Raw genomic sequence first — 25,480 nt, 5'->3', positions numbered from 1 at the left:
TAATCTCTCAACTTTCTTCTCTAACGTGGAAAATGAAAAGAAAAAGCATGAGGCGTTCGTACATAACGGCCCTTATTACGGGTATCACTTCACAGTGCTTTTTTTTACAATGGAGAAGACCTTTACGTTCTAGCCCAGTACACGTGCTATTGGTAGGGTCCAATCTACCACACGGGGTGCACTGGGGGTGTGTCGGGCTCGAATGGTGACCAGCCATTAATACCGACTAAACTCCATTGGGCTCCGCCATCATTCCTCCCAGGAACTACCTCTCGGTATTACTTCTGGGGGGATGGCTGTACTAAATGTACTCATTCACTCTCACTCACGCGTTCATACGTCCTGTATGAGGCTTACTTGGGTGCTCTCTCAATCGCACTTTGATTCACTCTCAAACACTCCCACATGAGGCTGACTTTTGTGCTCACCTTTTTCGTTCCTTGCGAGGCTGACTTGTGTGCTCACCTTACTCATTCCTTGCTAGGCTTACTTTTGTGCTCGCCCCACCCATACCATGCGAGGCTGACTTGGGTGCTCACCCTATCACCTGATTCACTCTCAATCAGCCCGGGGACAACTTGACACATAGTGCTTGTTTCATATATGTACCACTAATTTGATGGTGGAGCTAGTATGCCTTCTCCGTACGAGTACCACGAACAACGAAACGAAATTGTTGTAAGAGAAAAGCGTTTTTCGTTACGTGTGTTATGAACGCCGTCAATGCAGTAAGAACAACATTTAGAAAAAGCGTATTCCAAAATGTGGATAAAGAAAACAATTATTAGAGAATAAATTTATCCCTAACTGGAAACTACAGACACTTTATACACAGATTAGCGAAGTGTCAAAAATTGCAGCCAAACGAACTGTCAAAAAGTGCAGCCAATCGAGCATGAGGGTTTTTGTAGGGGAAGTGCAAGGGGAAGCCCATGCAAAGCTTATGGGAGCTTCCTTGATGCCAGTTTACATCCATGGTTGCTAGTTTTACTGTTTTTCTCTCCGCTAGTTATATAAAGTGTCTGTATTGGAAACTGTCAGCAAGGTACATACATCTTATTATAAATTTTACTGGAAGTCGTTGTTTTTTTGTTTTATTGTTGTGTGAGGTGTGTAATCGGTAAATCATTTGTGCTTTTTGCCCGAGAAATATAAATGAAAAGCATTTTGGCCAATAAAAGTAAATCACCAAGCCTAACAATTCGTGAACATATGACATCTTATTTCAAATTAATTAAAAACGTCAAGATTTCTAGAATTTCGTTTGGGATAATAAACGAAATATGTAGGATTTTGTACACAGTTAGCAACATTGGTTTTGGATATAATTTGTGCGCTTTTACCAGAATTCTGGTAGCAAACCGGTAGTGCCCGGTTTTAGCAAGAATACTGCCAGGAATATACAATTATGTTCGACTCTTGCCAGAGTTTTGTTCGACTTTTTCAATAATTCTTTCCAAAAAATTTTGCGATGGTTTTGGTACTGATCCCTTCAGAATTCATTTCGCATATTACTCAGCTCCAGCCCGACAGAAAACGAAATGAACGGCGTCTACCGGAGGATTTCATGTTGGTTCGATCCCGAAGATTTTCGGAAATTTCAATATAAGTGGAAGTGGCTCGATTTTGAAAGCCATCTTCTTGTATTTCTGAAAATCGATTTATTTTTCTTGGATTTTGTAGATCAAAAATGGAATCTATGTTTCTGTTAAGGTATGGTCAGGTCCTAATTTGAAGAGCGAAATAAATTTGGTAATAGAAATGCCTAAATTGTTAATTTTTTACAGATATAGAAAATAATAGTTGGGGTGCGCCTTTTTCAAATTTTGTTCCATTCGAGCCGCCATGACATCACCAAATCACCACAAAGTTTGCTTAGGAGTTCATTATATGGGAGCTGTCAAGTTGTCCCCGGGCTGCTCTCAATCGTGCCACTCTATTGTACCTTTGTCACTCCCCTGGCATCCCATCACCTTTTTCATTCCTTGCTCGGCTGACTTTTGTGCTAGCCTCTACCATACCATGTGAGGCTGACTTTTGTGCTCACCCTTAACATGCCGTGTGAGACTGACTTGGATGCTCACCCTTTCACTCCTCTGCCACGCCATGAGGCATCGATAGCTAAGTCCCAACATACTACGCTACGACCCTCCCGTCTTGGTATGAGGCAGTCCACTTATACGCCTATACACTCACTCTTCTGTCTTGCTTCGGGGTGGCTGGGTTTACCCCTTACGCGGTTGCCATTCGCTGCGCCAAACCTGCCTCGGCATGAACAGACCATTCACTCCCTTTTTTTTGCGCTTGGCCTTTTTCGCTCCAGCTAACCAATCACTAGTTAGCCGTGCCCGTCGTCTGTTGCTCGGTTCGCCAGATTACCTGTAGCCTACTGGCAATCGGGATGGTAGCAGCCGAGACTGCGTTCCACTTCTCCACCGATTGACACATCCGCTGAATAAGGGTATCAGGGGTTGTGTCCCAGCCACAGACGTCAAGCATTGCTCTTCTTTCGACGTCGAACCGATGACATACGAACAGTATGTGTTCGGCAGTTTCGTCTACACCTGGGCAGTCCGGGCAGACTGGGACCTCCGCGTGCCCGAACCTGTGAAGGTACTGTCGGAAACAGCCATGGCCTGACAAGAATTGTGTCAGGTGGAAGTGAACTTCCCCATGGGGTCTTCCCACCCAGCTCGATATGCTAGGTATCAGCCGGTGGGTCCACCTACCTTTCGAGGAGTTATCCCACTCACGCTGCCATCTGGCGACCGAGGTCACCCTGGTGCGCTCGCGGGCTCCCCTATTTCCACGTAGCTCGAAGCACTCCTCATCTTCCCGAATGACCAGCCCGACTGGCATCATGCTCGCTATCACGCAGGATGCATCGTGTGATACCGTGCGGTAGGCAGATATCACTCTGAGGCACATCACGCGGTAGGTGCTCTCCAGTTTCTGTAGGTAACTGGTTACCCTCAGTGCTCTTGACCATGACGGGCCGCCATACCAGAGGATAGATACGGCAACGCCTGCCAGTAACCTACGTCTACTGGCGCACACCTTTGAGCTGTTGGACATCATTCTCGATAGAGCCGCAACAGCAGTCGACGCTCTCTTGCATGTATAGTCGACATGGCTGCCGAAGGTCAGCTTGTCGTCTATAATGACTTCGAGAGACTTCAGACTTCGCTGTGAAGTGATCGCGACTTCTCCCACATGGATAACTGCATGTTGTGCCGACTTGCGGTTGTTGACGATAACTACCTCTGTCTTATGATGAACGAGCTCCAGGCCTCTCGCGCTCATCCATTCCTCCACCGTGCTAATCGCGTGTTCTGCGGTTAGTTCTACCTCAGGAATTGACTCCCCGTAGACCTCCAAGGTTACGTCGTCGGCAAAGCCGACGATCTTGACCCCAGGAGGGAACTTCAGTGTCAGAACCCCGTCATACATGAGGTTCCATAGCACCGGGCCTAGGATCGAGCCCTGCGGGACTCCGGCGGTAATCGGAACCCTTTTCTGACCGGCATCGGTCTCGTATAGCAATACGCGGTTTTGGAAGTAACTTTCCAGGATCCGGTACAGACCCACCGGTAGGCTAAGCCGGTGTAACGAGAACGCGATGGCATCCCAGCTTGCGCTGTTGAATGCGTTCTTCGCATTCAGGCGAATACCTCGCCTTTTTCGTTGGATCGCTATCTCGGCAGTATTTATCACTGAGTTGAGAGCGTCCACTGTGGACTTACCCTTCCGAAAGCCAAACTGGTTGCTTGACAGACCGTCCGTACCTTCCGCGTATGGGGTTAGCCTGTTGAGGATGATCCTCTCAAGCAGTTTGCCAGTCGTGTCGATCAGACAGTTTGGTCTGTACGCCGATGGGTCGCTTGGCGGCTTTCCGGGCTTCGGCAACAGCACCAATTTCTGCCTTTTCCATCTATCGGGGAAACGGCACTCGTCAAGGCATCTCTGCATAGCTAGCCTGAACATGTTCGGGTTCGCTATGATCGCTGCCTTGAGAGCGTTGTTTGGAACTCTATCCGGCCCTGGAACTTTGTTCATTGCTAGGGATTTAGCCACTGCGAGTAGTTCTTCATTCGTCACTGGAGCCACCATTTCGGCCGTGCCCGCACTGTCTCGTAGTGCAGGTGGCCAGGGGCTTGTGGCTCGAGACGGGAAGAGTACTTCGATAATCGTTTCCAACCAGTCCGGAGACCGTTCTGGGGGTGAGGAGCCCCCTTTGGTCTTGGCCATCACAATCCTGTAGGCGTCACCCCACGGATTCGCGTTGGCACTCTCACACAGGTTGTCGAAACACGCTCTCTTGATGCTTTCACAGTGTAGTATCACTTCATTTCACAGTGTAAACGAAGTGAAGTGATCAACACCCTATTCCGGGTGTCACCTTCGTGATAAAATGTGTAGAGTTCATTTGAAACGACAACCTGAATGAACTCGGTGTTATTATGAACGTCACGTCACGATCACTTTGTCGAAATGACGAAACAGTAGTGGGATAATATCATTGAGTGCTTTCTCTAGCCAATGTTAGCAGTACCTAATCCACGATTGACATGGCTTCATTGGACGCTGAACAGCGATTATCCTGCCGAGTCTAGTATCCTACATAACAGGAAGTATGGAAGGTCGCGGATATTATTTACACCAACCAATCCGCTATTTTTCATATAACAATTGATAAACTGGAGGAATTTCTAATCAATGGTAGTTTTTGCAGGTGTTTCGATCATAGTTCTCAGATCGAGAGATAATGATTGTCATTGGAAATTGCCAGCTACTTAACTTAAAATCAGGGTGGTAGGGAAGTTACTTTGGACCGTTGATGTTTCTACTTTACTTCAATGACCACTCGCCGGTGCTGCACAGATGATTTCAGAATATTTCGTATCATCCACTAAATTGACGATGTATCCAACAACATCACGTTACCTTTGCTGATGGTAATGTAACAAGAACTGCGTGTGTGTAAATCCGAAAAAAGAGCTCGGTGATCGAATTCTCATGCAAGACTTTTTGGCTGAGCTATGCCTGTAAGACCCCAGAACTGTTTTACTTCCGAATAGAGCGTTTTAGCTGCCGAACACGTGGGGAGAAGGCACCATCGATTAAGAGGTGAAAGAAGGTGGTAGTCCCTTTCGGACTGTCCTGGTTTTCACTCGCTTGATCTGGTCACCCTACAACTACAACTACATCTACTTCAAGAAATAAACATTAAGTGCGTACCCTGGGGCAAATTGGTACACACGAATTTGTGGCAAATTGATACAGTGTATCAATTTAATCCAACATTTTGTCATCGATACGGTAATTCCAAACATGGAATCGATTAATCACTTACTGTTTAAAATTATAAATTTGGTTCCAATTTATCAGTATGGCAAATGACAACACGGAATCTTGCTTTCAAACAATGATCCTGCGGGTAGTGCATAATTCCTAACCAGAGTTTAATATGGTGAACACTTGTGTCTCCAATTTTTAACTCAAACAATTTGAAATTCTATTAGTGCTTCGCCTGTTAAATGCATCGCTTTTTACGATGCGATGAGCTGAAGCGATAGTAGGTAGCGTAATGTAATGTAATGTTCAGATGTGTTGATGAGATATGGTCAATGTATTTCTCAAATCAGTCTTCGAATTGTTAGGTCTGTTTGTCTGTGCTTAGACCGAGCCAAAGGATCCTCCGGCGTTTACCATGGCCTGACGCAGGTCATAATCGTAGGTAGATTAAACAGTCGAACGTTTTTGAGCGTGACGTTTGCTGCTTACCAAATTGGTCGTCAAAACCACATCCATGTATCAAGTTTGGATGAAATTCTCGGAGTAAGTCAAACACTAATAAAACGAATTAACAAAAGTAATTATCCTTGAATCAAAGAATATTTCTACATTCTTCGACGTGGAATTCTTCTAGTAAATTTGCAATAAAATTTCTTGCAATAATCAATTTTATTGTCCAACAATAAATTATATAGTTAATTAACATTTCGTGTTACTGTTTCTATGAGCAATATAAGAAATGTTTAAATGTAATTCAAATATCAATTTTTATAATGTTAAGTACTACCGTCCAACCCCGTCTAACCCCGCCATCTCCTTTTTCACAAACTAAGTGAATTTTGAAATTTTATGGAGATAGGTTAAAATTTATTGATTTTGTATTGTAATGTCATATTAGACTGTTGTATAAATTATTGTTAAACTACTGTTAGTACAGTGAAAACAATGGCTTTTAGTCAACAAATTATTAGGGTAATGCATTCACGTTCATACACTTCACTATACACCACAACACCATATTATCCCTCGAAAATATGATGAACCACCGCCTGAAACTAGATGGTGATGATGTAACAGGTGTGATCTGTGTCCGTCCAAGTTCTTTTTAGGTATCCTTTTCTGAACCAAGCGCGGCAGAGTGTGTGGCAAACCATTATCGTCGTTATCTTCCACTTACTACTGGACCTGAATTAAAGACTTTTGCACATGAAAAATTCACGCATTGTCTTTCTTCTTGAATCTTACTTTCCACTGTTCCATTTGTTCGCAGCGTTTGCTCATCCATTCCATGCAGATTTTTGGTTTTTTAATTTGACCCATCAATCGAATCCTGGGACAAATCGTGTACAGCTTGACATAATACTACATCTTCCAGTTCAATCCAAGCTGCTTCGATGCACTCGTTTTTACTTTCACGCAGTAAACATACAGCATAATCATAAATATGTGTTATTGAATTCAAACAAATACTGTTCATTGCATCAAACGACAAAATAATTGGTGCGAATCAAGGTTTTAAAATATATTTTCATTAAAACAATAATAAACTTTTAATTTCAATAATTCTGTTGTAATTTCAGTAAACTTTAAATAAGTGTTATTTAATTCATTCATCGCGAGACCCTATTTTTTACATTTTCTTTTGCTTTGTTTCCTTTCTGCGAATAGCAACGTTGGCGTCAGTTGGAAGAAGTTATCAAATATACGCACTCGCTATTAACCGAAACGATAATTTTCCATTTCTCAACCTGTTTACGAACCGCCGGTGCGGTGTCGTGTTTTGATGGCGGCACACTCCGGTAGTCTAAGACACAGCCAAATAGACCTAACAATTCAAAGACTGATTTAAGAAACACATCGACCATATTGAAAAGAGCACATCTGAACATTACATTACACTACGCTACCTAGTGTCGCTTTAGCTCATCGCATCGTAAAAGCGATGCATTTAACAGGCGAAGCTCTAATAGAATTTCATATTGTTTAAGCATAAGCATAAGCATAAGAGATCGCCCGTAGTTACTAGTCCGTTATTGACCAGAACCAAACTAGGTTGCAAAATGTTCATTGGAACAACATGCTTGGGAATAACATGATGAGCCACATTGTACAATCTATTCTGCATGCATGCTGATCAATACCGACGCCGGCCACGTCCGAATGCAGATCTTCTGGGAAAGGAAGGAATGTTAGTCCGATACATGTTGCTACTAGAGACCGAGGAATCCTCTGCATCTCCACATGTATCACGGGATGGGGAGAGTTGTTAGTAAGTGTGCCAATAGCGTTATCATGTAATAATTACTCTGGGCAGCCGGCTGCCGAGAATTTGGGAAATTTATCATTTGTTGTATTAATACGATTAGCAAAATTAGCACCTTGAACTCCGGAGAGCCGGCTATAAGGAGCACTGCTTATATTTTTTAATAATATTCAATGACACAACGAATTTTTTCGTGGTTTCTATCTTGTCGGTGCTGATTTTACCCGGCGATCGTTTGAATAAAATGAGGAATCTTATACAGAAGGTTCATCAGAATCTTCCACAGGTATCGCGGAGTTGGTGGTTTGGAAGGGAACAGGGTCTAGGATTCGCTCCAAGCAAGCGATGCGTCTTGTATAGCATAGTTTATTAGGTAGTAGTTCAGTTAGTTTTCGAGAACACGCTCGCTCGAAAAATAAGATCTACCGAGAGTATCCTATGTTTTCTAAACAAAAGCAATTTCACATCCACACAGCCGATCGTGGGAGTATTGCCTAGAAAAGCTAATCTTATCTGTGTAATGGGCCGGATCACTATTTATTGCGACATTATTTAGACTAATTTCGCTATTCCTTCTCTACGATATATTTTTGGGTTGCAAACTACCGAGTGATAACACGTTATACAGACAAAGAGTTATGATAGCTCTAGATGTTATAAATCAAGGAAAGTATTTCCTATTTCTAATATCGGATTGTTTGTGAAATACACGTATACGAACGATTATATCGAACATTGAAGGGAAATACAGAGGATCGTTAACCTGATGCACGGGCTTTTTACTAATAACGGAACTTGAAATTAGATTCATTAAAACAGACGCGGCGAATTTTCAGTACGTATTGACCCGCGATCATCGATACTAGTCAAATTAAAGTCTTATTGTCGCTGATTTCCGAACAACTTTTACGGTATTGTTTTCTCGGCTATATCGCATACTCTCATTCTGCTACTATCGGCAGAACGCTGATAGCTCCCAGTCGTCGCCGATCTAAGGACCAAATGTCATCAATAGACTTAGACTCGAGTGGAGGCATGCGATAGAATAGAAAACTAAGCAATGAAAATGACAGCAAAACACTTATTCTTCGTGCTGACATTACTGAAGGTAATTGCCAACCGGTCCCCGATCCCTCTCGCGAATTGTCAATGCTCAAACCTTATACATGATTGAAGTCATCATTCCACTCAAATAAGGCCATGTGTTTACCTAAAGCACATTGAATGCTCTGTGAATCAGTTCCCCCGTTGGTAAAACAAACCTTAAAGAAACATAAAAAATAGTTTGCTCAGTCCAAAGAAAAGTTTGCCGACCGGCAGATACGTGTTCCCTTACAGCGCCATCACATCAACGAACACCCAAAATTTACATGCGACAAAATATCTGCAATTCCAAATATAAAAGACTCAAAACCTCTACTCATTTGCAATAAAACAATACAGTAAAAAAACAGTTGAATATCCAAGGCGGCTCATTTTTAAAGATAGCACCGCCGATGAAACACTCAATAAAAAATAGGTGACAAGGGACGCGGCCGAAATTAGCTGAGCACCGACCGGCTTGTTTGCCACCTATTTTTCGGGCGAAGAATTTTGGGCGACACCTGGTAGTCGCTAGTCGCTGGTGAAACGCCAATTATTTGAATGTCAATTTTTCTTATTGCCATATTTTTTCACTTTTCGGATCGAATTTTTTTCTCTGAAAAACCATTTTTCACTATTTTTACAATGTACACTGTGTTTCTTCTAATAGAATTTCATATTGTTTGAGTTAAAAGTTGGAGACGCAAGTGTCCACTACATTGAACTCTGGCTAGGAATTTTGCACTACCCCGCAGGACCATAGTTTGAAAGCAAGATTATGTGTTGTCATTTGCCATACTGATAAATTGGAATCAAATATATAATTTTAAACAGTAAGTGATTATTTAATTCCATCTTTGGAATTTTGAAATGACAAAATTTTGGATTAAATTGATATACTTATCAATTTGCCACAAATTCATGTGTACCAATTTGCCCCAGGGTACTTCAAGAAATAAACATTAAGTATGTTTATTTCTTGAAGTAGATGTAGTTGTAGTTAGTATACCAGCTCCAGTAATACAACCGATTCTAATTGGAATTGGTTGTGTTATTGGCGCCGGGATACTACAAGTTAAGCTCAGCCGGAATGTTGCCTGGTTCTAATTCGTATTCCGGCTTCAGTGACACATTCTAGTTAGAATCGGTTTTATCAATGGAGCCGGAATATGGACTAAAACCAGCCAGAATTCCGGCTAATTTCCGATTGAACTTAACTGGGTGTACGCAAAGTCCGTATACCGATCACTGGAAGTCTGTTGGGCGATAGTAGCGCTGGCTAGCGGCTAGTTGTTGCTTGCTGATGTCCGGAGAAACTATTATTGGCTCAGGGCAGTTCACAACAGTCACAAAAGAGATGACAATACCCCTTTTGTTCACGAGCACTAGATGTGTTTGGTGAATATTGGTTTGGAACTTCCCCTCAACGTGAATTTTGGTAATTGTCTTTTAAGCACAAAGCTCGGATCTACATTGGGAACGTGCCATTTGAGCCAACCGCTACTGAGTCCTGATTCAAGTTCTAAGTTAGACGAGATGTGATGACTATATCAACGTTCTCCGTGTATCAACCTCAGAAAACAACGCAGTTTACTTCAGCAAGTTAATATCTCATTCATTTTTTTGTTTTACTGTATACTATTCTGCCCAAGTTGTACAGTAATGTTTCCATTTCGAGTGGGTATAGTACAGCGTACCAAGTATTCCTGAATAAGCCTACTATTCTGCGATTCAAAATCGCCTTTGAACATACTTAAAACGCAGATATATTCACCCAACTATACTCTGCAATATTACCACAGATGACGGACATTTGGGCTAAAAATTTATGTAAAAATCTGTCTAAACATCTATTATCTGGGGTATAGCAGGATTCTCACATAGATTAAGGCGCAAATTTTCTCACATGCGAATATATGTGACTGTAGCGTCCGAAAGGACGTATGTCAGATGGCTTTCGCATAATTTAGTAAAACCCAGCTTTCTCTGGCTTTTCAATATAGTATTATCTTCTCTTCAAAGGCTTCGAAATACAAAAAAACAAATGTCTTCGAAACCGATCGTTCGTATAAACTGGTTCCGCAAAACAATCGTTGAATGGCCGAAAAGCTTTTTCCACCGCAAGTCTCTTCGTAATATCTAGGATGAGATCTTCTTCATTGCACTCCTGATTCGGAACCGTCGTAGTATGTGCTTCAGTTAATAACTGCCGGGCAAACATTAGTTCATAGAATTCTATGAATTCTCATAATTATTATTACATAGAAAATTTTAACATATTTGAACAAAGAAATGTCTTATTGAATTCATTTATACAATGTTTATTGCTTCAATCAGCAAATTTAATGGTACGAACATTTTTTGCATTGAAACAATAATTAACTTTTAATCTCAGTAAACATTTCAAGTTTGAATAATTTTGCATTCATTTCAATAAAATAGTTTTAGGAAAAGAGGCCGATATTTGTTACTGTAATGATTTAATTAAATTCAATAAATAAATGTATTTTCTTTCTAGCTATATTTTTTTCACTGAATTAAATAAATATAATTAAAAAAAAATTAAAAAAAAAATTATTGCATGATAGCAAAAACTTTGGCAACCTATTTACCAACTACCGGTGCGAAAACGGGTATCTAAATATATTATTATCGTTTAGCGTAATCAAAATACACAGGCATTTGCTTACGCACCGGTGCTGAAAGTCCAAACAATTGTGGTCCATACGTCTCCCAACCTTTGAACGGAACGGATCGTTATGTTTCACAGTGGTGTTCGGTGTGTAAATTTCAGTGAGTGAAGGTCATCCTTTGTTCGTTCGTTAGCTGCCGTTCTGCTGGTGCCGGCAGTAAATCCAGTACATTGTTTTCGCTGGTGCGGAACAATCGACGTTGTTTGCAGATAAGTTTTTCTTGATTTTTTTCCTCGTTTGCTTTCTTTCCTTTTCCCTACTTTTACTCTACCTTGTAATCAAATAATAAGACACATTCCCGTTTATATAACGCTCTGCCCTCGTGCTTAAATGGCCGAGGGCGAAATACCATCTGATGTAATCATGGAAGTCCCTGATCCCCCTAACACTCGCATTGCTCCCCGTAATAAGCAGTACCCAGAAGGTTCCTCTGGGCCATGGATGGTATATTTTCGGGCTGGAGAGAAACCGGTTAATATATTAAAACTTTCTCGAGATCTGACTGCTAATTACCCGGCCGTAACTCAGATAACACGTGTTCGGGCAAACAAGATACGTGTTCTAATGAATGATCTCGGCCAGGCAAACGCAATTGCTTGCTGTGAGCGCTTTATGCGGGAATTTAAAGCGTACGTGCCTTGTGTGGCCTGTGAAATCGATGGGGTAGTGTCCGAACCGGGCCTGAAATGCAAAGAACTGTTGGAGCACGGGGTTGGCTGCTTTAAGAACCTTTCACTTGAATAGATTAAGATCTTGGAATGCAAACAATTGTATACCGCAAACACCGAGGGAGGTAAGACTACCTACTCTCTATCAGGCTCGCTTCGGGTGACATTCGCCGGGACCTCTCTTCCCAACTACATCCTCCTTGACAAGGTTCGCCTACCAGTTCGCCTGTTTGTACCGCGGGTCATGAGCTGCAGCAATTGCAAGCATTTGGGCCACACAGCCACATATTGTGAAAATAAGAAACGATGCGGCAAATGCGAAGGAGAGCATGAGGATGACTCTTGCGACAATATCCTCCCGAAAATCGATTCCTTCAAATTTTTACTAAACAGTTTAAAATGTGATGTTTTCGCATTATGTGAAACTTGGTTAACTTCCGATATAAATCTCAACTTCCACGACTTTAATATAATTCGTCTGGATCGAGAAAACCTTTACGGAGGAGTACTTTTGGGGATTAAAAAGTGCTATTCTTTCAACCGAATTAACCTCCCTTCGACACCAGGCATTGAAATTGTCGCTTGTCAAGTTCTAATCAAAGGCAAAGACCTTTGCATTGCTTCCATCTACATTCATCCTAGAGCCTCGGTAGGGCACCGAACGCTTTGTAATATCACGGAATCCTTACCGGCACCGCGGCTAGTTCTAGGAGACTTTAACTCGCACGGTACGGTATGGAGTTGTCTTCACGATGATAATAGATCAACATTAATCCAAGATCTTTGCGACATTTTCAACATGACCATCTTAAACACGGGAGGAATGACGCGTATTCCTACACCACGAGGAGTAGGAGCGCGTTGGATTTATCACTATGCTCGACATCGCTACAGTTAGATTGCATGTGGAAGGTGATCCCTGATCCCCACGGTAGCGATCATTTGCCTATCGTAATTTCAATTGCTAACGGTTCAAGACCATCGGAAACAATCAATGTCTCATATGACCTCACACGGAACATTGATTGGAAGAGTTGGGCGATCGCGATATCCGTTAAAATCGAATCCACTCAAGAACTTCCTCCGGAGGAAGAGTACAGGTTTTTGGCTGGCTTGATTCTCGACAGTGCGAATCAAGCTCAGACTAAACCAGTACCCAGCGCGAATACCCATGGACGGTCTCCCACCCTGTGGTGGGATAAAGAGTGCTCAGAGCTGTACGCGGAGAAGTCCACTGCATATAAGGCCTTCCGGGAAGACGGGTTACCCGCTAGCTATCAGCAGTACGCGTCGCTAGAAAGGCGAATGAAGAGTTTAATGAAAGCCAAAAAACGCAGTTATTGGCGCCGGTTCGTCGACGGGGTAACGAGAAAAACAGCGATGAGCACTCTTTGGGGTACGGCTCGACGTATGCGTAACCGAAACAGTACCAACGAGAACGTGGAATATTCAAACCGTTGGATATTCGCTTACGCCAAGAACATCTGTCCGGACTCCGTCCCCGTACAGAAAACGTACCGCGCCGCGTCTCCTCACGATACCGCGAACGAAACACCGTTTTCGATGGTGGAGTTCTCACTTGCTCTCTTATCATGCAACAATAACGCGCCAGGGTTAGACAGAATCAAATTCAACTTGCTGAAGAATCTGCCTGACACTGCAAAAAGACGCTTGCTGAACTTATTTAACAAGTTTCTTGAGGGTAACATTGTCCCTCATAACTGAAGGCAAGTGAAGGTCATCGCCATTCAAAAAACCAGGAAAACAAGCCTCCGACCACAACTCGTATCGACCGATTGCAATGCTGTCCTGCATTAGGAAGTTGTTCGAGAAAATAATCTTGTTTCGCCTCGACAATTGGGTTGAAGCAAATGGCTTAATGTCAGATACACAATTTGGCTTTCGCAAAGGCAAAGGGACGAACGATTGCCTTGCGTTGCTTTCTACAGAAATCCAAATGGCCTATGCTAACAAAGAGCAGATGACATCAATCTTCTTGGGTATTAAGGGGTCTTTTGATTCAGTTTCTATCAATATTCTGTCAGAGAAGCTGCACCAGCATGGTCTTTCACCAATTTTAAATAACTTTTTGCTAAACCTGTTGTCCGAAAAGTACATGCACTTTTAGTATGGCGATTTAACAACAATGCGATTTAGCTACATGGGTCTTCCCCAGGGCTCATGTCTAAGTCCCCTACTCTACAATTTTTACGTGAATGACATTGACGATTGTCTTGCCAATTCATGCACGCTAAGGCAACTTGCAGACGACGGGGTGGTCTCTGTTACAGGGCCCAAAGCTGCCGACTTGCAAAGACCATTACAAGATACCTTGGACAATTTGTCTGCTTGGGCTCTTCAACTGGGTATCGAGTTCTCCACGGAGAAAACTGAGTTGGTTGTTTTTTCTAGAAAGCGCGAGCCGGCGAAACTCCAGCTTCTATTAATGGGTTAAATGATCAATCAGGTCTTCACATTTAAATATCTCGGGGTCTGGTTCGACTCTAAAGGTACCTGGGGATGTCACATTAGGTATCTGAAACAGAAATGCCAACAAAGGATCAATTTTCTCCGGACAATAACTGAAACATGGTGGGGTGCCCACCCTGGAGACCTAATCAGGCTGTACCAAACAACGATATTGTCGGTGATGGAGTACGGGTGTTTCTGTTTCCGCTCCGCTGCGAACATACACTTCATCAAACTGGAGAGAATCCAGTATCGTTGCTTGCGCATTGCCTTGGGTTGCATGCACTCGACCCATACGATGAGTCTCGAAGTGCTGGCGGGCGTTCTTCCGCTAAAAAATCGATTTTGGGAACTCTCATATCGATTGCTCATCCGATGCGACATTCTGAACCCGTTGGTGATTGAAAACTTCGAGAGGCTCGTCGAGCTTAATTCTCAAACCCGTTTTATGTCCTTGTACTTCGACTACATGGCACAGAGCATCAATCCTTTTTCGTACAATACCAACCGTGTCCGTTTCCTAGATACTTTGCAGATACTGATTCTACTGTATTCTTCGACACATCTATGAAGGAAAAGATTCGTGGAATCCCGAACCATATACGCCCGCAAGTGATCCTCAATATCTTTTATAATAAATTCCGAGAAGTCGACTGCGACAAAATGTTTTACACTGACGGATCAACTCTAGATGGGTCCACTGGCTTCGGTATCTTCAGCAATACTATCACCGCTTCATTCAAGCTCAATGATCCTGCTTCAGTTTACGTCGCAGAGTTAGCTGCAATTCAGTACACCCTTGGGACACTCTGCCCACAGATCACTACTTCATCGTTTCGGACAGCCTCAGCTCTATCGAGGCTCTTCGCGCGGTGAAGCCTAAAAAGCAATTCCCGTCGTCCTTGTGTACGTTATCTGAAAAATCTTATCAGATTACATTTGTTTGGGTCCCCTCTCATTGTTCTATCCCGGGCAATGAAAAGGCCGACTCATTAGCAAAGGTGAGCGCATTAAATGGTGACATATACGAAAGACCAATCTGCTTCAACGAATTTTTTAGTATTTGTCGTCAGAGGACGTTAAACAGTTGACAAACCTCGTGGAGCAATGGGGAACTTGGACGATGGCTACATTCGATTATCCCAAAGGTATCAACGAAGCCTTGGTTCAGGGGGATGGATGTGGGTCCGGATTTTATTCGTGTAATGTCCCGAGTTATGTCCAATCACTACACCATGGATGCGCATTTGCGGCGTATTGGGCTTGCGGAAAGTAGTCTGTACGCTTGTGACGAGGGCTATCACGACATCGAGCACGTTGTCTGGGTATGCGCCGGGTATTGTGACGCCAGGTATCCGTTAAAGGATTCCCTTCAGGCCCGAGGTAGACCACCCAATGTACCAGTCCGAGATATGCTGGCAACTCGTGATTTCTCCTATATGTCCCTTATTTATACTTTCATAAAAACGATAAATATCCCAATTTAGCCCCTCTCTTTTTATTTCTCGTTTTTAGAGTTTCCTCCTACCTTGCCACTATGTAACCGCCGTCACCCTTACCACTACGCCTGCATAGAAGGAAACTGAAGCCAGAGCGACTCGAGGTCCGATGACTTTTGAAGGATTTCCCGCGGGTCCGAAGAATACCATCCACCAATCCGGTACTCGACGACTTACTAGACTGAGGCGCAAATTTGTTTCGCTGGTCCCCCCCCCCGTTTGAGCGAAAGTTGCAAGTTTTGCTCTTCTTTCCCTGTCACCATACGCCTTCTCTCCCCAGTCCTTGATACAACTGCTGCTACACTGATGTGGAAATAAGCCACGCTCTGAATATCTTGACCAAGCATAAGTTTTCGTTAAAAAAATCAAATTAGTGTTCTGTATTCCTAGTTTTGAGATAGCTATAATTTTTACTCTTTATTGAAACTCTTGTCCTCCATCTTGTAAATAAAATTGTATCCCTAGTTTTAAGATATCTGTGAAATTTCTCATAAATATTTGTTCCCCCTTTTGTGTACTAAACTATATTGTGAGTTTTAAGATAACTGTAAAATATTTCGTAAATTACTTTTACTCCCCCTCTTGTATATCAAACTGAATCCCTTGTTTTAAAATTTTTCACAAAAAAATATTTTGGCCCTCTCTTGTATATTGAATCTTATTTCTAGTCTTAAGATAGCTGTAAACTTTCTTTTCTTTTGTAAAAAAAAATATTTCAACATTGTAACCACCTAGTTTTAAGATATCCAAAATGTAAAAACAAAAGAATTTGGCACCGCCAAGCTAACGCATTTGTGCCTATCAAATAAACGAAATAAACGAAATGAATAAAAAAACAATTGTGGTTTTATGATAGTTTTATAGCCACTGATAAAACCTAGATTGCATTTGTAGCGTGCTATAAAACTTCAATTGTTACTTGGCAACAGTATCGCCAACTTGCCCCGTGTGCGTCACCGCCAATTTACCCCAACCACACAGGAAGGAAAAAAAGGATTAAAAAAGGATTTCAAAAATTACTTTTGTGTATGGATAGGTGCGTTATCTATACGGATGCTGAATGCTCTTTTGTGATTCACGCATGCAAACCCCTGTGCGATGGTAATTTTCAATGTATTTTCATTGAAATACTTACACAGGTTCTCACAGGTTCGGATAAGTTTGTTCTAGCCTATTGAGTTATTTAACGTCTAGGACACCAACACAGTTGCAATGTGTATAGACAACATACACATAACGCTATGTTTTCAATTCGCCATCTGATTTAACCTCATTTGGCAAAAATTCCACCCGATTTAACCTCAATCTCGCACTAACACAACTGCACATGGATTAGTCAATATATCTGCTCTCTGTATCGGATCTGAGCTACTGAAATTGAAATCGTAAGAGCGAGCCATGATTCAAGTAAACCTTTTAAATACATTGTGCAGTGAAAATAGGCTTTGAACGTCAAGCGCTAAATTCAGACTGGTCCTCTTAGAGGAAAGAGTTGTTATTAACCCACAACTGACTTTCGAACGTAGATTCATTATGGAACATAAATATTGCAAGATAATAATAATAGTAATAAGGGATAAAGATATATAAAGAATTTTGTGACGAAATGCTACGATGGGGGAGGGGGTGTACCCTCGGCATGATACTGTACCTTGATGTGGTCCGGGGGCTTTTCCACCAAAGCAGTATTACAGTGATTATATCACAGAAACTTGGGATACGATTATTTCATTTTTAGTTAAACTACATTGTGATCAATTTTAGTACTTAACTTGGCGACCTTTAGTATCCCCTGCCATGGTCAAATAATATACAATGTGGGTTTAGGGCCAAGTTCTCTCTGGAGGCACTCTTCTTTTATTATTATATTTTGGGTTAGATCTATGCTAACACTCACTAATACAAATTGCTTATTCTCTCATATACACTCACAGTCTCTCATTCCAAGCGTACAAACGTGGCGTCAACTAACAAACGCTCCAGTCCTTCGCGATCATCCACGCACAACCACACCAATGATCTCACAAACAGGATAGCACCCAGGTGACTGAGTGGCCGGTTTGGCACTAATAAATTCGCAACCGCGGTCTCAGGAGTGAACCTCCAAATACCCATGTTCGCGCGATCACGAATCGCTTTCGACCGGAACCACTATTCTCGGCCCTAGTAGCATAGGTCCAGTGCCTTTAGGTGGACCAATCAAAAAGATGATGCTCATATCCACTAAACAACACGTTCCATGGCGACATGGAGATTGAATATATGCACACGCGACAAACAAACATACAAATGTTGTTCGCGATTATTCACGTAACCTGCACCCGCGCTCTCGCAGAAATGATAACATCCCGGTGATAGTATGAGCGTCTCAGCACTGATAAATGTTTAACCGCGGTCTCAAGCGTGGACCTACCGTCCCCGCACTCGCGCGATCATGGATCGGTCACGTCCGGAGGTCTCTATCTCTAGTGATATGGAATAACTCTCTCCCTGTCAGAGTGTGATCCGTGCACCGAAGGCTGAATATCAGAATGACGGTCCGTGAGGCCATCCAGGAACACGCGAATATGTGAATGGCTACACGGTTACGAAATCGAATTTATTCACGCGAAGTCACATACACGCGAGCACGTCAACATACGAAGGTTTAAGCTCTTCGCGATCATCTACGCACATCTACGTTCGCGGTCGCGCAAACTTTATAACACTCCGGTAACAATGTGAACCTTTTAGTACTTAAGAAGTTATAAACGCGGTCTTTAACGCAAACGCGCGCTATCATGAATCGGTCATGTCCGTATATCTTTACCCTACATTCTAGAAGCATGGATCCATGCATTCAGTTGTACGAATCGGGGGATAAGGCTCATGTCAGCTGGACAGCAGGTTCCATGGCGACATGACTGGGAGCTCTGGTGATGTGGAGGAGCCCACTTTCTACTGGAGTCTGAACCGTACACGGAGGGTTGGGTGTCGGGTTCACGGTCCGCGCGCGTCATTCTGGGGCACACGCGAATATGCGAAGGGTTTTTAATATAGAGTTTATACACGCGAAGTTACATACACGTTGGCGCACGCGACATGCAAGCGCACACGCGGTCGAACGCGTTAACGTGCGAATGCTCGAGCCCTTCGCGATGATACATGCGATAGCGAAGTTTCCACGCCCGCACATACCTGACCCATACAATGAGTATCTTCCGAGAGCCTGGCTCTGGGGCTCCAGTGGGACAACTCTCGAAAACAAACATTGCGTTAGTGATAAAATATATAATACCTCGATCAAGTTTGGTTGTGCTCTTCTAATCATGTCTTTACCCCTAGATGAGTGGAATTAGTTGAATGTTACTCGTGTTTTTTTTCTATTATATTCTATTTCCATGGATTAGTCTAGTGCCGGTTTGGTCTCTTTCCATCTTCATATTTATTTTGCATAACAATTAATAATTAATAACAATACTAACACTTCTCTTTATCTTTATTTTATTTATTTTTTAGTTTTCGGTCTCATGCGTCATATTCTTCTGATGACTTTTTCGAGCTAATACAACAAAAGGGAAACATTGCTGCCAACAATGATGATACTCGGCCATCAGACGTCGCCAGGTTTTAGAACAATGGAGATGTATTTTCATACTCGATTGAATCAGATAAGTAGGAACGACCAACAAACTGCAAGTAGCCTATTACACATATCTTACTTTAACATATCACGTATTATTCGTATTAACATATTATTTACAGGCACCAAACATATCTCAATGCCCAAGACTTACCATACACACCTAAACATACACACAAATACACAAATGCTTGACTGGTGACTGGGCCAAGTGCATTCACTCGTAGGATCTATCGTTTCGATGATCGCCTCGATTCTACGAAACCAGTGCACAAGTAAGCTGACATAAGCTAGTCTCATCTGGTGAATGCATGTAACCTGGAAACCCCAGACACGACAGGACGAGACGGACAGACTGGACTCAACGGGGCCTAGCTCAGTTTTGGGCATTCTTCAATGCACGGTTAGCGACCTCAAAAAACATTCGGCATGTTATTTTTCCTTTTATTACTATATCTTAAGTTAGGTTCATAGTAATACTCACTAACACAATCAATTGCATATTCTCCCATATACACTCACAATCTCTCATCCAAAATGCACAAACGATCACAAAAGCGAACTTACATTGCAATTTCAATCATCCACACACACCATCGCTCGCAATTTCGCCAACATTAAAACACCCCCTTACTTAAGTGAACTTTTCAGCACCTATAACTTTACAACCGTGGTCTCAAGCATTAACCCACCGCTCAAGCAATCATGGATCCGCTACGTTCGGAATTCTTTACTCTCGATCAACCTAGACTCATGCCTGCAGTTGGACCAATCAAGAATGATGCTCATATTCACCTAACAACTCGCTCCTCTACCATACACTAAAAATTAATTGTCAGGTTCACGGTCCGCGCGCGATCGTTCAAGAATACACGCGAATATGCGAATGGCAACACGAATCTAAAATCGAAATAAGTCACGCTAGCATTCAAATACTCGAGCCTTTTGCGATCACACTTTTACACAATTAGTATACGCCCACGCCAACCGAGACAAATATGCACCCCTGGATTCGAACGCTAAAACTCACACCTTCCACGAACACACCACCACAGGACACACAATCAGATTTATGCATACAAGGTAACGAGCAATAATTACAGGTATCCGTCTGACAACCGGGGGAAGTGCATCTCGAACACAGAACTTATCATTTCAATGATGGCCTTGGATCTGCGTTGCCTGTGTTCAAGGCACCACAGCTTTGTCCGTCAGGTTAAGGATGTATGAAACCCGCTAGCTACCACCCTCGGCCCTAGCTGCCCATAAAGGGATTAAAAAATGCTACGATGGGGGAGGGAGTGTTAAAAACCACTTAAAAAATGCTACGGATCATCCCTAAGAATGCGCCCATTACACTGGGCTAAAAGCGTTTTTTGTTGTTGAAATTTTCTCAATATGCGTTACTAGATTGATATTGACTAGAATATAATCTCAAAACACAATTCGTCGCTGTTGTGCTATCTTATGACAAGCGCCATTTAGTACTTTTCGAGAAAAACGATTTTTGAAGTTTGAGATAGAATATCTTGAAATTTATAAATGTCAGAAGCTTTTCGGAGAAGGCGATCGATGCATGTATGTTTTCTGTAGTAATCTCTTGATTTATGCGAAGATTAGTTGACTATATTGGCAGTTTTTACTTAAAGTCGCTCGCATACGTGTCATAAGTGTGTATTGATGATAAAAATTGCATAACTTGTCACAAATGTGCACAGAAGATTTCATATAAAAATGACTCATAACTGATTCACAAAATTATGCGTTATAGATCACTATGTCCAATGTTAAACTTTTCCATGCGGTAGTAGCATTATCATTTTCATTTTCATTTTGCAGCGTTTGGTGGGGCAATGAGAGCGCAAGTCAGTCCAAGGCCGATGATAGGAGGGGTAATGGCAGGATAGTCTATGCGGACCACCAAAACGCCATGGGAGAGGAACAGGGTGTGGGTTGGGGAACTAGTGGTCAAACTAGTGGAGATTTAACCCGAGAGCGGTCCATCTAAAAAGTGACCAACCTGCGAATCATGATCATACCAATTGTGAAAATCACTTTTTTATTGATAGAACAATATGTCTATGTAACCACAGTTTGTGGAAAAAGATAATATGGTGATGTGTATATACATGTATACATAGATACACGCCGCGAATCTGGTCCGTTAGTGATGTGTTACCACTTTCAGGAGTCAGGGCGACAATTCGAGTGATTTAAGAGATAACACCTGGTGATCTCTTATAGATGATAGTCCAATGATCTTCTCCCCTCATGAATCGATCGCCGTGCCCAAGATCACATGGATCATCGCCTGGCAGATTTAACATGTCATTCTTCCGTTCAGAAGTGGAAACCATCCATCCCTTGCCGATCACTAATAATCATGAAGTTTGAAGATCAAAAAAACTCACTCAATCGACTCTACACCTCTCATTCACCAATCAAGAGTGTGTAATTGCTTATTTTTGGGCACTTCGCCACTTTATTTGACGGTTTGCTCCACGTGGATGATGGTTCTTCAAAACAACTAGGTAAATTTTGAATATTTGCATTGATGTGGGCTCAATACCTTGAAAAATCTACTTGAATATAATATGTTGTGCAAAATACATGACCGTTTTAGATTGAATATAATGAACCAAAATCCCTAGGATACTGCATCGGTCTGGATCTAGTTGAATGTCGAAAACAAAATAATTCAATCTGCCAGACGTCAGGGTATCCCTTAGCTTCTATCCGCTAACTGAAGCACGCGCCGTTGGGCTACTCGATTCTAAGGACTGCCAGAATCATGGAGATCAATATACAAATCTCTAAGCGTAGAGATTTCTAGACTGAGTCTCGCCGTCAAGCCCACGGATGCGGTAGTAGCATTATCAGGTTACAAAATGATAGTATTGAAACACAAAATTTTCACAATTTTCCTCCTTTGTTCGGGAGAAACAATGAATAAAAGTTGGTTTCATCAACAATTTAGAGACAATATATATCAAACAAGGTTATTGTTGACAGGCGACTACACGAAAAAAATATTCTTCTTGCATAATCCATCATTACATTTCGGCATACTTTACAAAACTAGTGAAAATCTTAAAAGGAAATTTGTTCAATAATCTTAAAAACAAGAATCAACAATTCGCAGAAAAAAACTATGGTAGGAAAAGTTTTGCTCCTAAGACAAGAACCTATCTAATGATTATGATTGATCTGCATAGGCGTTACGTATGTCTTTAGAGACACCTGGTGGCTATAAGTTTTTTGTCACACGCTAGGATTGTTGTCTCTTTTTTCATTGTCACAAGATAGCACAATTCGATCACCCGAGAAATTGGCGCTTGTCATAATCTTATTTCGCTATATCTCAGTAACCCAGCATAGTTTGAAAATTCTGAAAACGCCACATTGTAGAGATCTTAAAATTAAGTAACATGGCATATCTAACTCAGTTTACCCCAAAAGGTCGTTTGTCATAAGATAGCACAACAGCGACGAATTGTGTACACTTTGCGAGCAATGCGATTATGAGCAAGTAGAATTTGCATTTTAACCTAAGGTTTTAACCCAATTCCCCCAGATAAAGGTTTGTACAAATAAGAACAGTCATGATAATCCTTGCATATTTTCTTTGCACCAGATAAGAGTAGTGAATTAGTCAAATGAACTTGAATCATTTTTCTTGTATAGTTTTTTGATGTATAGATAATAATTGATGATATATTGTTTACAAACTAGTAAGAATGTGCGTTCGTTATTACCTTCCAATTTCATAAAGTAGAAATAGATGATACATTATCATTTTCTATTTTACTTAATGAAAAATTAAAACATTTCAGTTCAGCCTCATTAGGTGATATAACCGTATAGTCGAACATCAATATTACTGCAGTCAGATATCATATTTTGCTGACAGCATCAAATTAAACTCATATTTTGATCTCAGTGCAAGTAGTTTAAAATTTGTCATCAGACTTCGATCTCATTTTGCTAGTCTAACATACTCTGCGTTTCTTAGATTTTTGTTGGTTTATATTTCTTTGGCAAATAATTATATTGAATACTTATTTTTTATCAACAATATGATCTCACAAAATAATTGCCTGTTTGATATAATCGAACCATTTTTTGCTCTCAAATTTGATCTTTTAACCGTCAAAACGATAACGATCAAGTTTAGTTTTAATTTGATACCAGATATTGCTCGGGGTGCAGTGAAATGAAATAAAAACTAATGGCTTGTTCCGATAGCGTTGCCCTATTAAGCAATTCTTACTCCTTGTATATTTTGTCATTTTACGTCATTTAATTCAATACCCTAAATGAATACAACTGATTTATTCCCCCTAAATAATGTCCATCCGGCGCACAGAAGAAAAGATTTCCATTTCATTAACCTGAAATAACCGGAACAAAAACAGCAACCACTTGAACTTAATTTTGAACACGATTATCGTAGTTATGGTTCGTTGCGTTATCTCGATAAACAAGTCACAAAACACAAACGGATTTTGTATGTACGCTTCTTTAAAGTTCTTCCCGAATTTGTTCATTGATTTATAAAATATAAGTGGACCGAAGATTCTCAGACGATTCGAAGCAAATGTGCGCTTTAATTACACTTTGAAGGAAACTACATTTGTGTCAAATTTAGTAAAAAAATATGCTGTTTCGCTGGCTTCATTCCCTGTGAGTATCATCCTTTCTAAATAAAAGTGCTGACTTATTCAAGTCTGCAGTGATAGTTAACTTTAGGTGGTTTTACACTATTTTTAATCCAAATTGTGTGACATGTATTAACGAGTTATTTTTCAGATACTCACTACGTTTAGTTTGTAAACATAAAACTATATTCAGGCGATCGTCGCTATGAGACTCTTAGAATACAGTTGAAATCAGCGAAAATATTACAAATGATGAACGATTTTTTTCCAACAGCGCTTTAAACCAGGTAGGCCACTGTTTAGAATCGAACAGAATGTTTGTTACTTCACCAAACGTCGGTGAACAGAGATGCCAGGTACTTTTTTCAAATGTCTGCAATAATAATAACAAAAGTCTGGGAAGAACAAAAAATGTCAGGAAAGCTAGTGTAACCAAAAGCCTTTATATTCAAAAATCTGCAAATATCTGCAACAAAATATAAAAATCTGCAAATATCTGCAATCAAACTAGAAAATCTGCAAATATCTGCGTCATCCAAAAAATCTGCAGCTTAAATTAAAAGTCTGCGAATTTGCAGACTTGTCTGCAAATCTGGCATCTCTGTCGGTGAATATCTACACGCTTATCCACGGCTACCCAAAATGAGTCGAATGCCACTCAGTTTAGTGAAAACCATACCTACTCAAAAATGAGTAGAAGGGGGTCTACTCATTTTTGAGTAAACCTGTTTTATGACCAAACTGAGTAGAAATAATTCACTTTTGTCAGAGAAGAGAAGTACCACTTAGAACAAAAAAAAATCACGAAAGTTCTCACAAAAGCGAATTGGATTTGTTGCTGGTTTTCCTTGCTTTGATTTGAGAGTGCACCCGTATGACGTTTCAACTTGTATAAATTTTAAGACTGGCTCGTATAAATCGTTCCAGACAGTACGGTCGAGCTTCGCTAAACCGTACAGTAAATAACAGAAATGTATTATTGCATTTCGTACCATAGATTTTACTTTTCTGATTGATATTATGCTTATTGCTGTATATAAGCATTGAACGTTCGTTTTCTAAAACGACATTATCTGTTATTTTTGCGGGGCGTCCAAAGAATCATCCAGTTTCAACGGAATGTTCTCTAATTACCTGGTCCGACGGGAATGCTTTTATTAATTTGGCACATTGAAGAAGTAAGGAACCTTTACTAAGCAACACATGATTGCATCCTAACAGAGAAGAGAA

At 41.3% G+C, this 25,480-nt stretch overlaps 1 protein-coding gene across 2 annotated transcripts in view; it reads right to left on the bottom strand.

The window, feature by feature from the left end:
- The window catches only part of LOC131693073 (sideroflexin-2), a 142,228-nt gene extending 117,629 nt beyond the window's left edge, over window positions 1–24,599 (bottom strand). Inside the window, exon 1 of one of the 2 annotated variants that reach the window (XM_058980583.1) lies at window positions 24,410–24,599. Coding sequence is in view for 1 of the 2 variants with exons in the window: in XM_058980582.1 (XP_058836565.1) it covers window positions 23,984–24,139 (156 nt within the window). In the remaining variant the exon portion in view is untranslated. Of the gene's footprint in view, window positions 1–23,983; window positions 24,355–24,409 lie in introns of those variants that run through there. The other variant, XM_058980582.1, reaches the window with a different exon arrangement.
- Window positions 24,600–25,480: the final 881 nt, after the last annotated feature.

The sequence above is a fragment of the Topomyia yanbarensis genome, chromosome 3 (genome assembly GCF_030247195.1).
Source record: "Topomyia yanbarensis strain Yona2022 chromosome 3, ASM3024719v1, whole genome shotgun sequence".
NCBI classification, from domain to species: Eukaryota; Metazoa; Arthropoda; class Insecta; order Diptera; family Culicidae; genus Topomyia; species Topomyia yanbarensis.
This window is presented reverse-complemented; position numbering and strand designations above follow the sequence as displayed.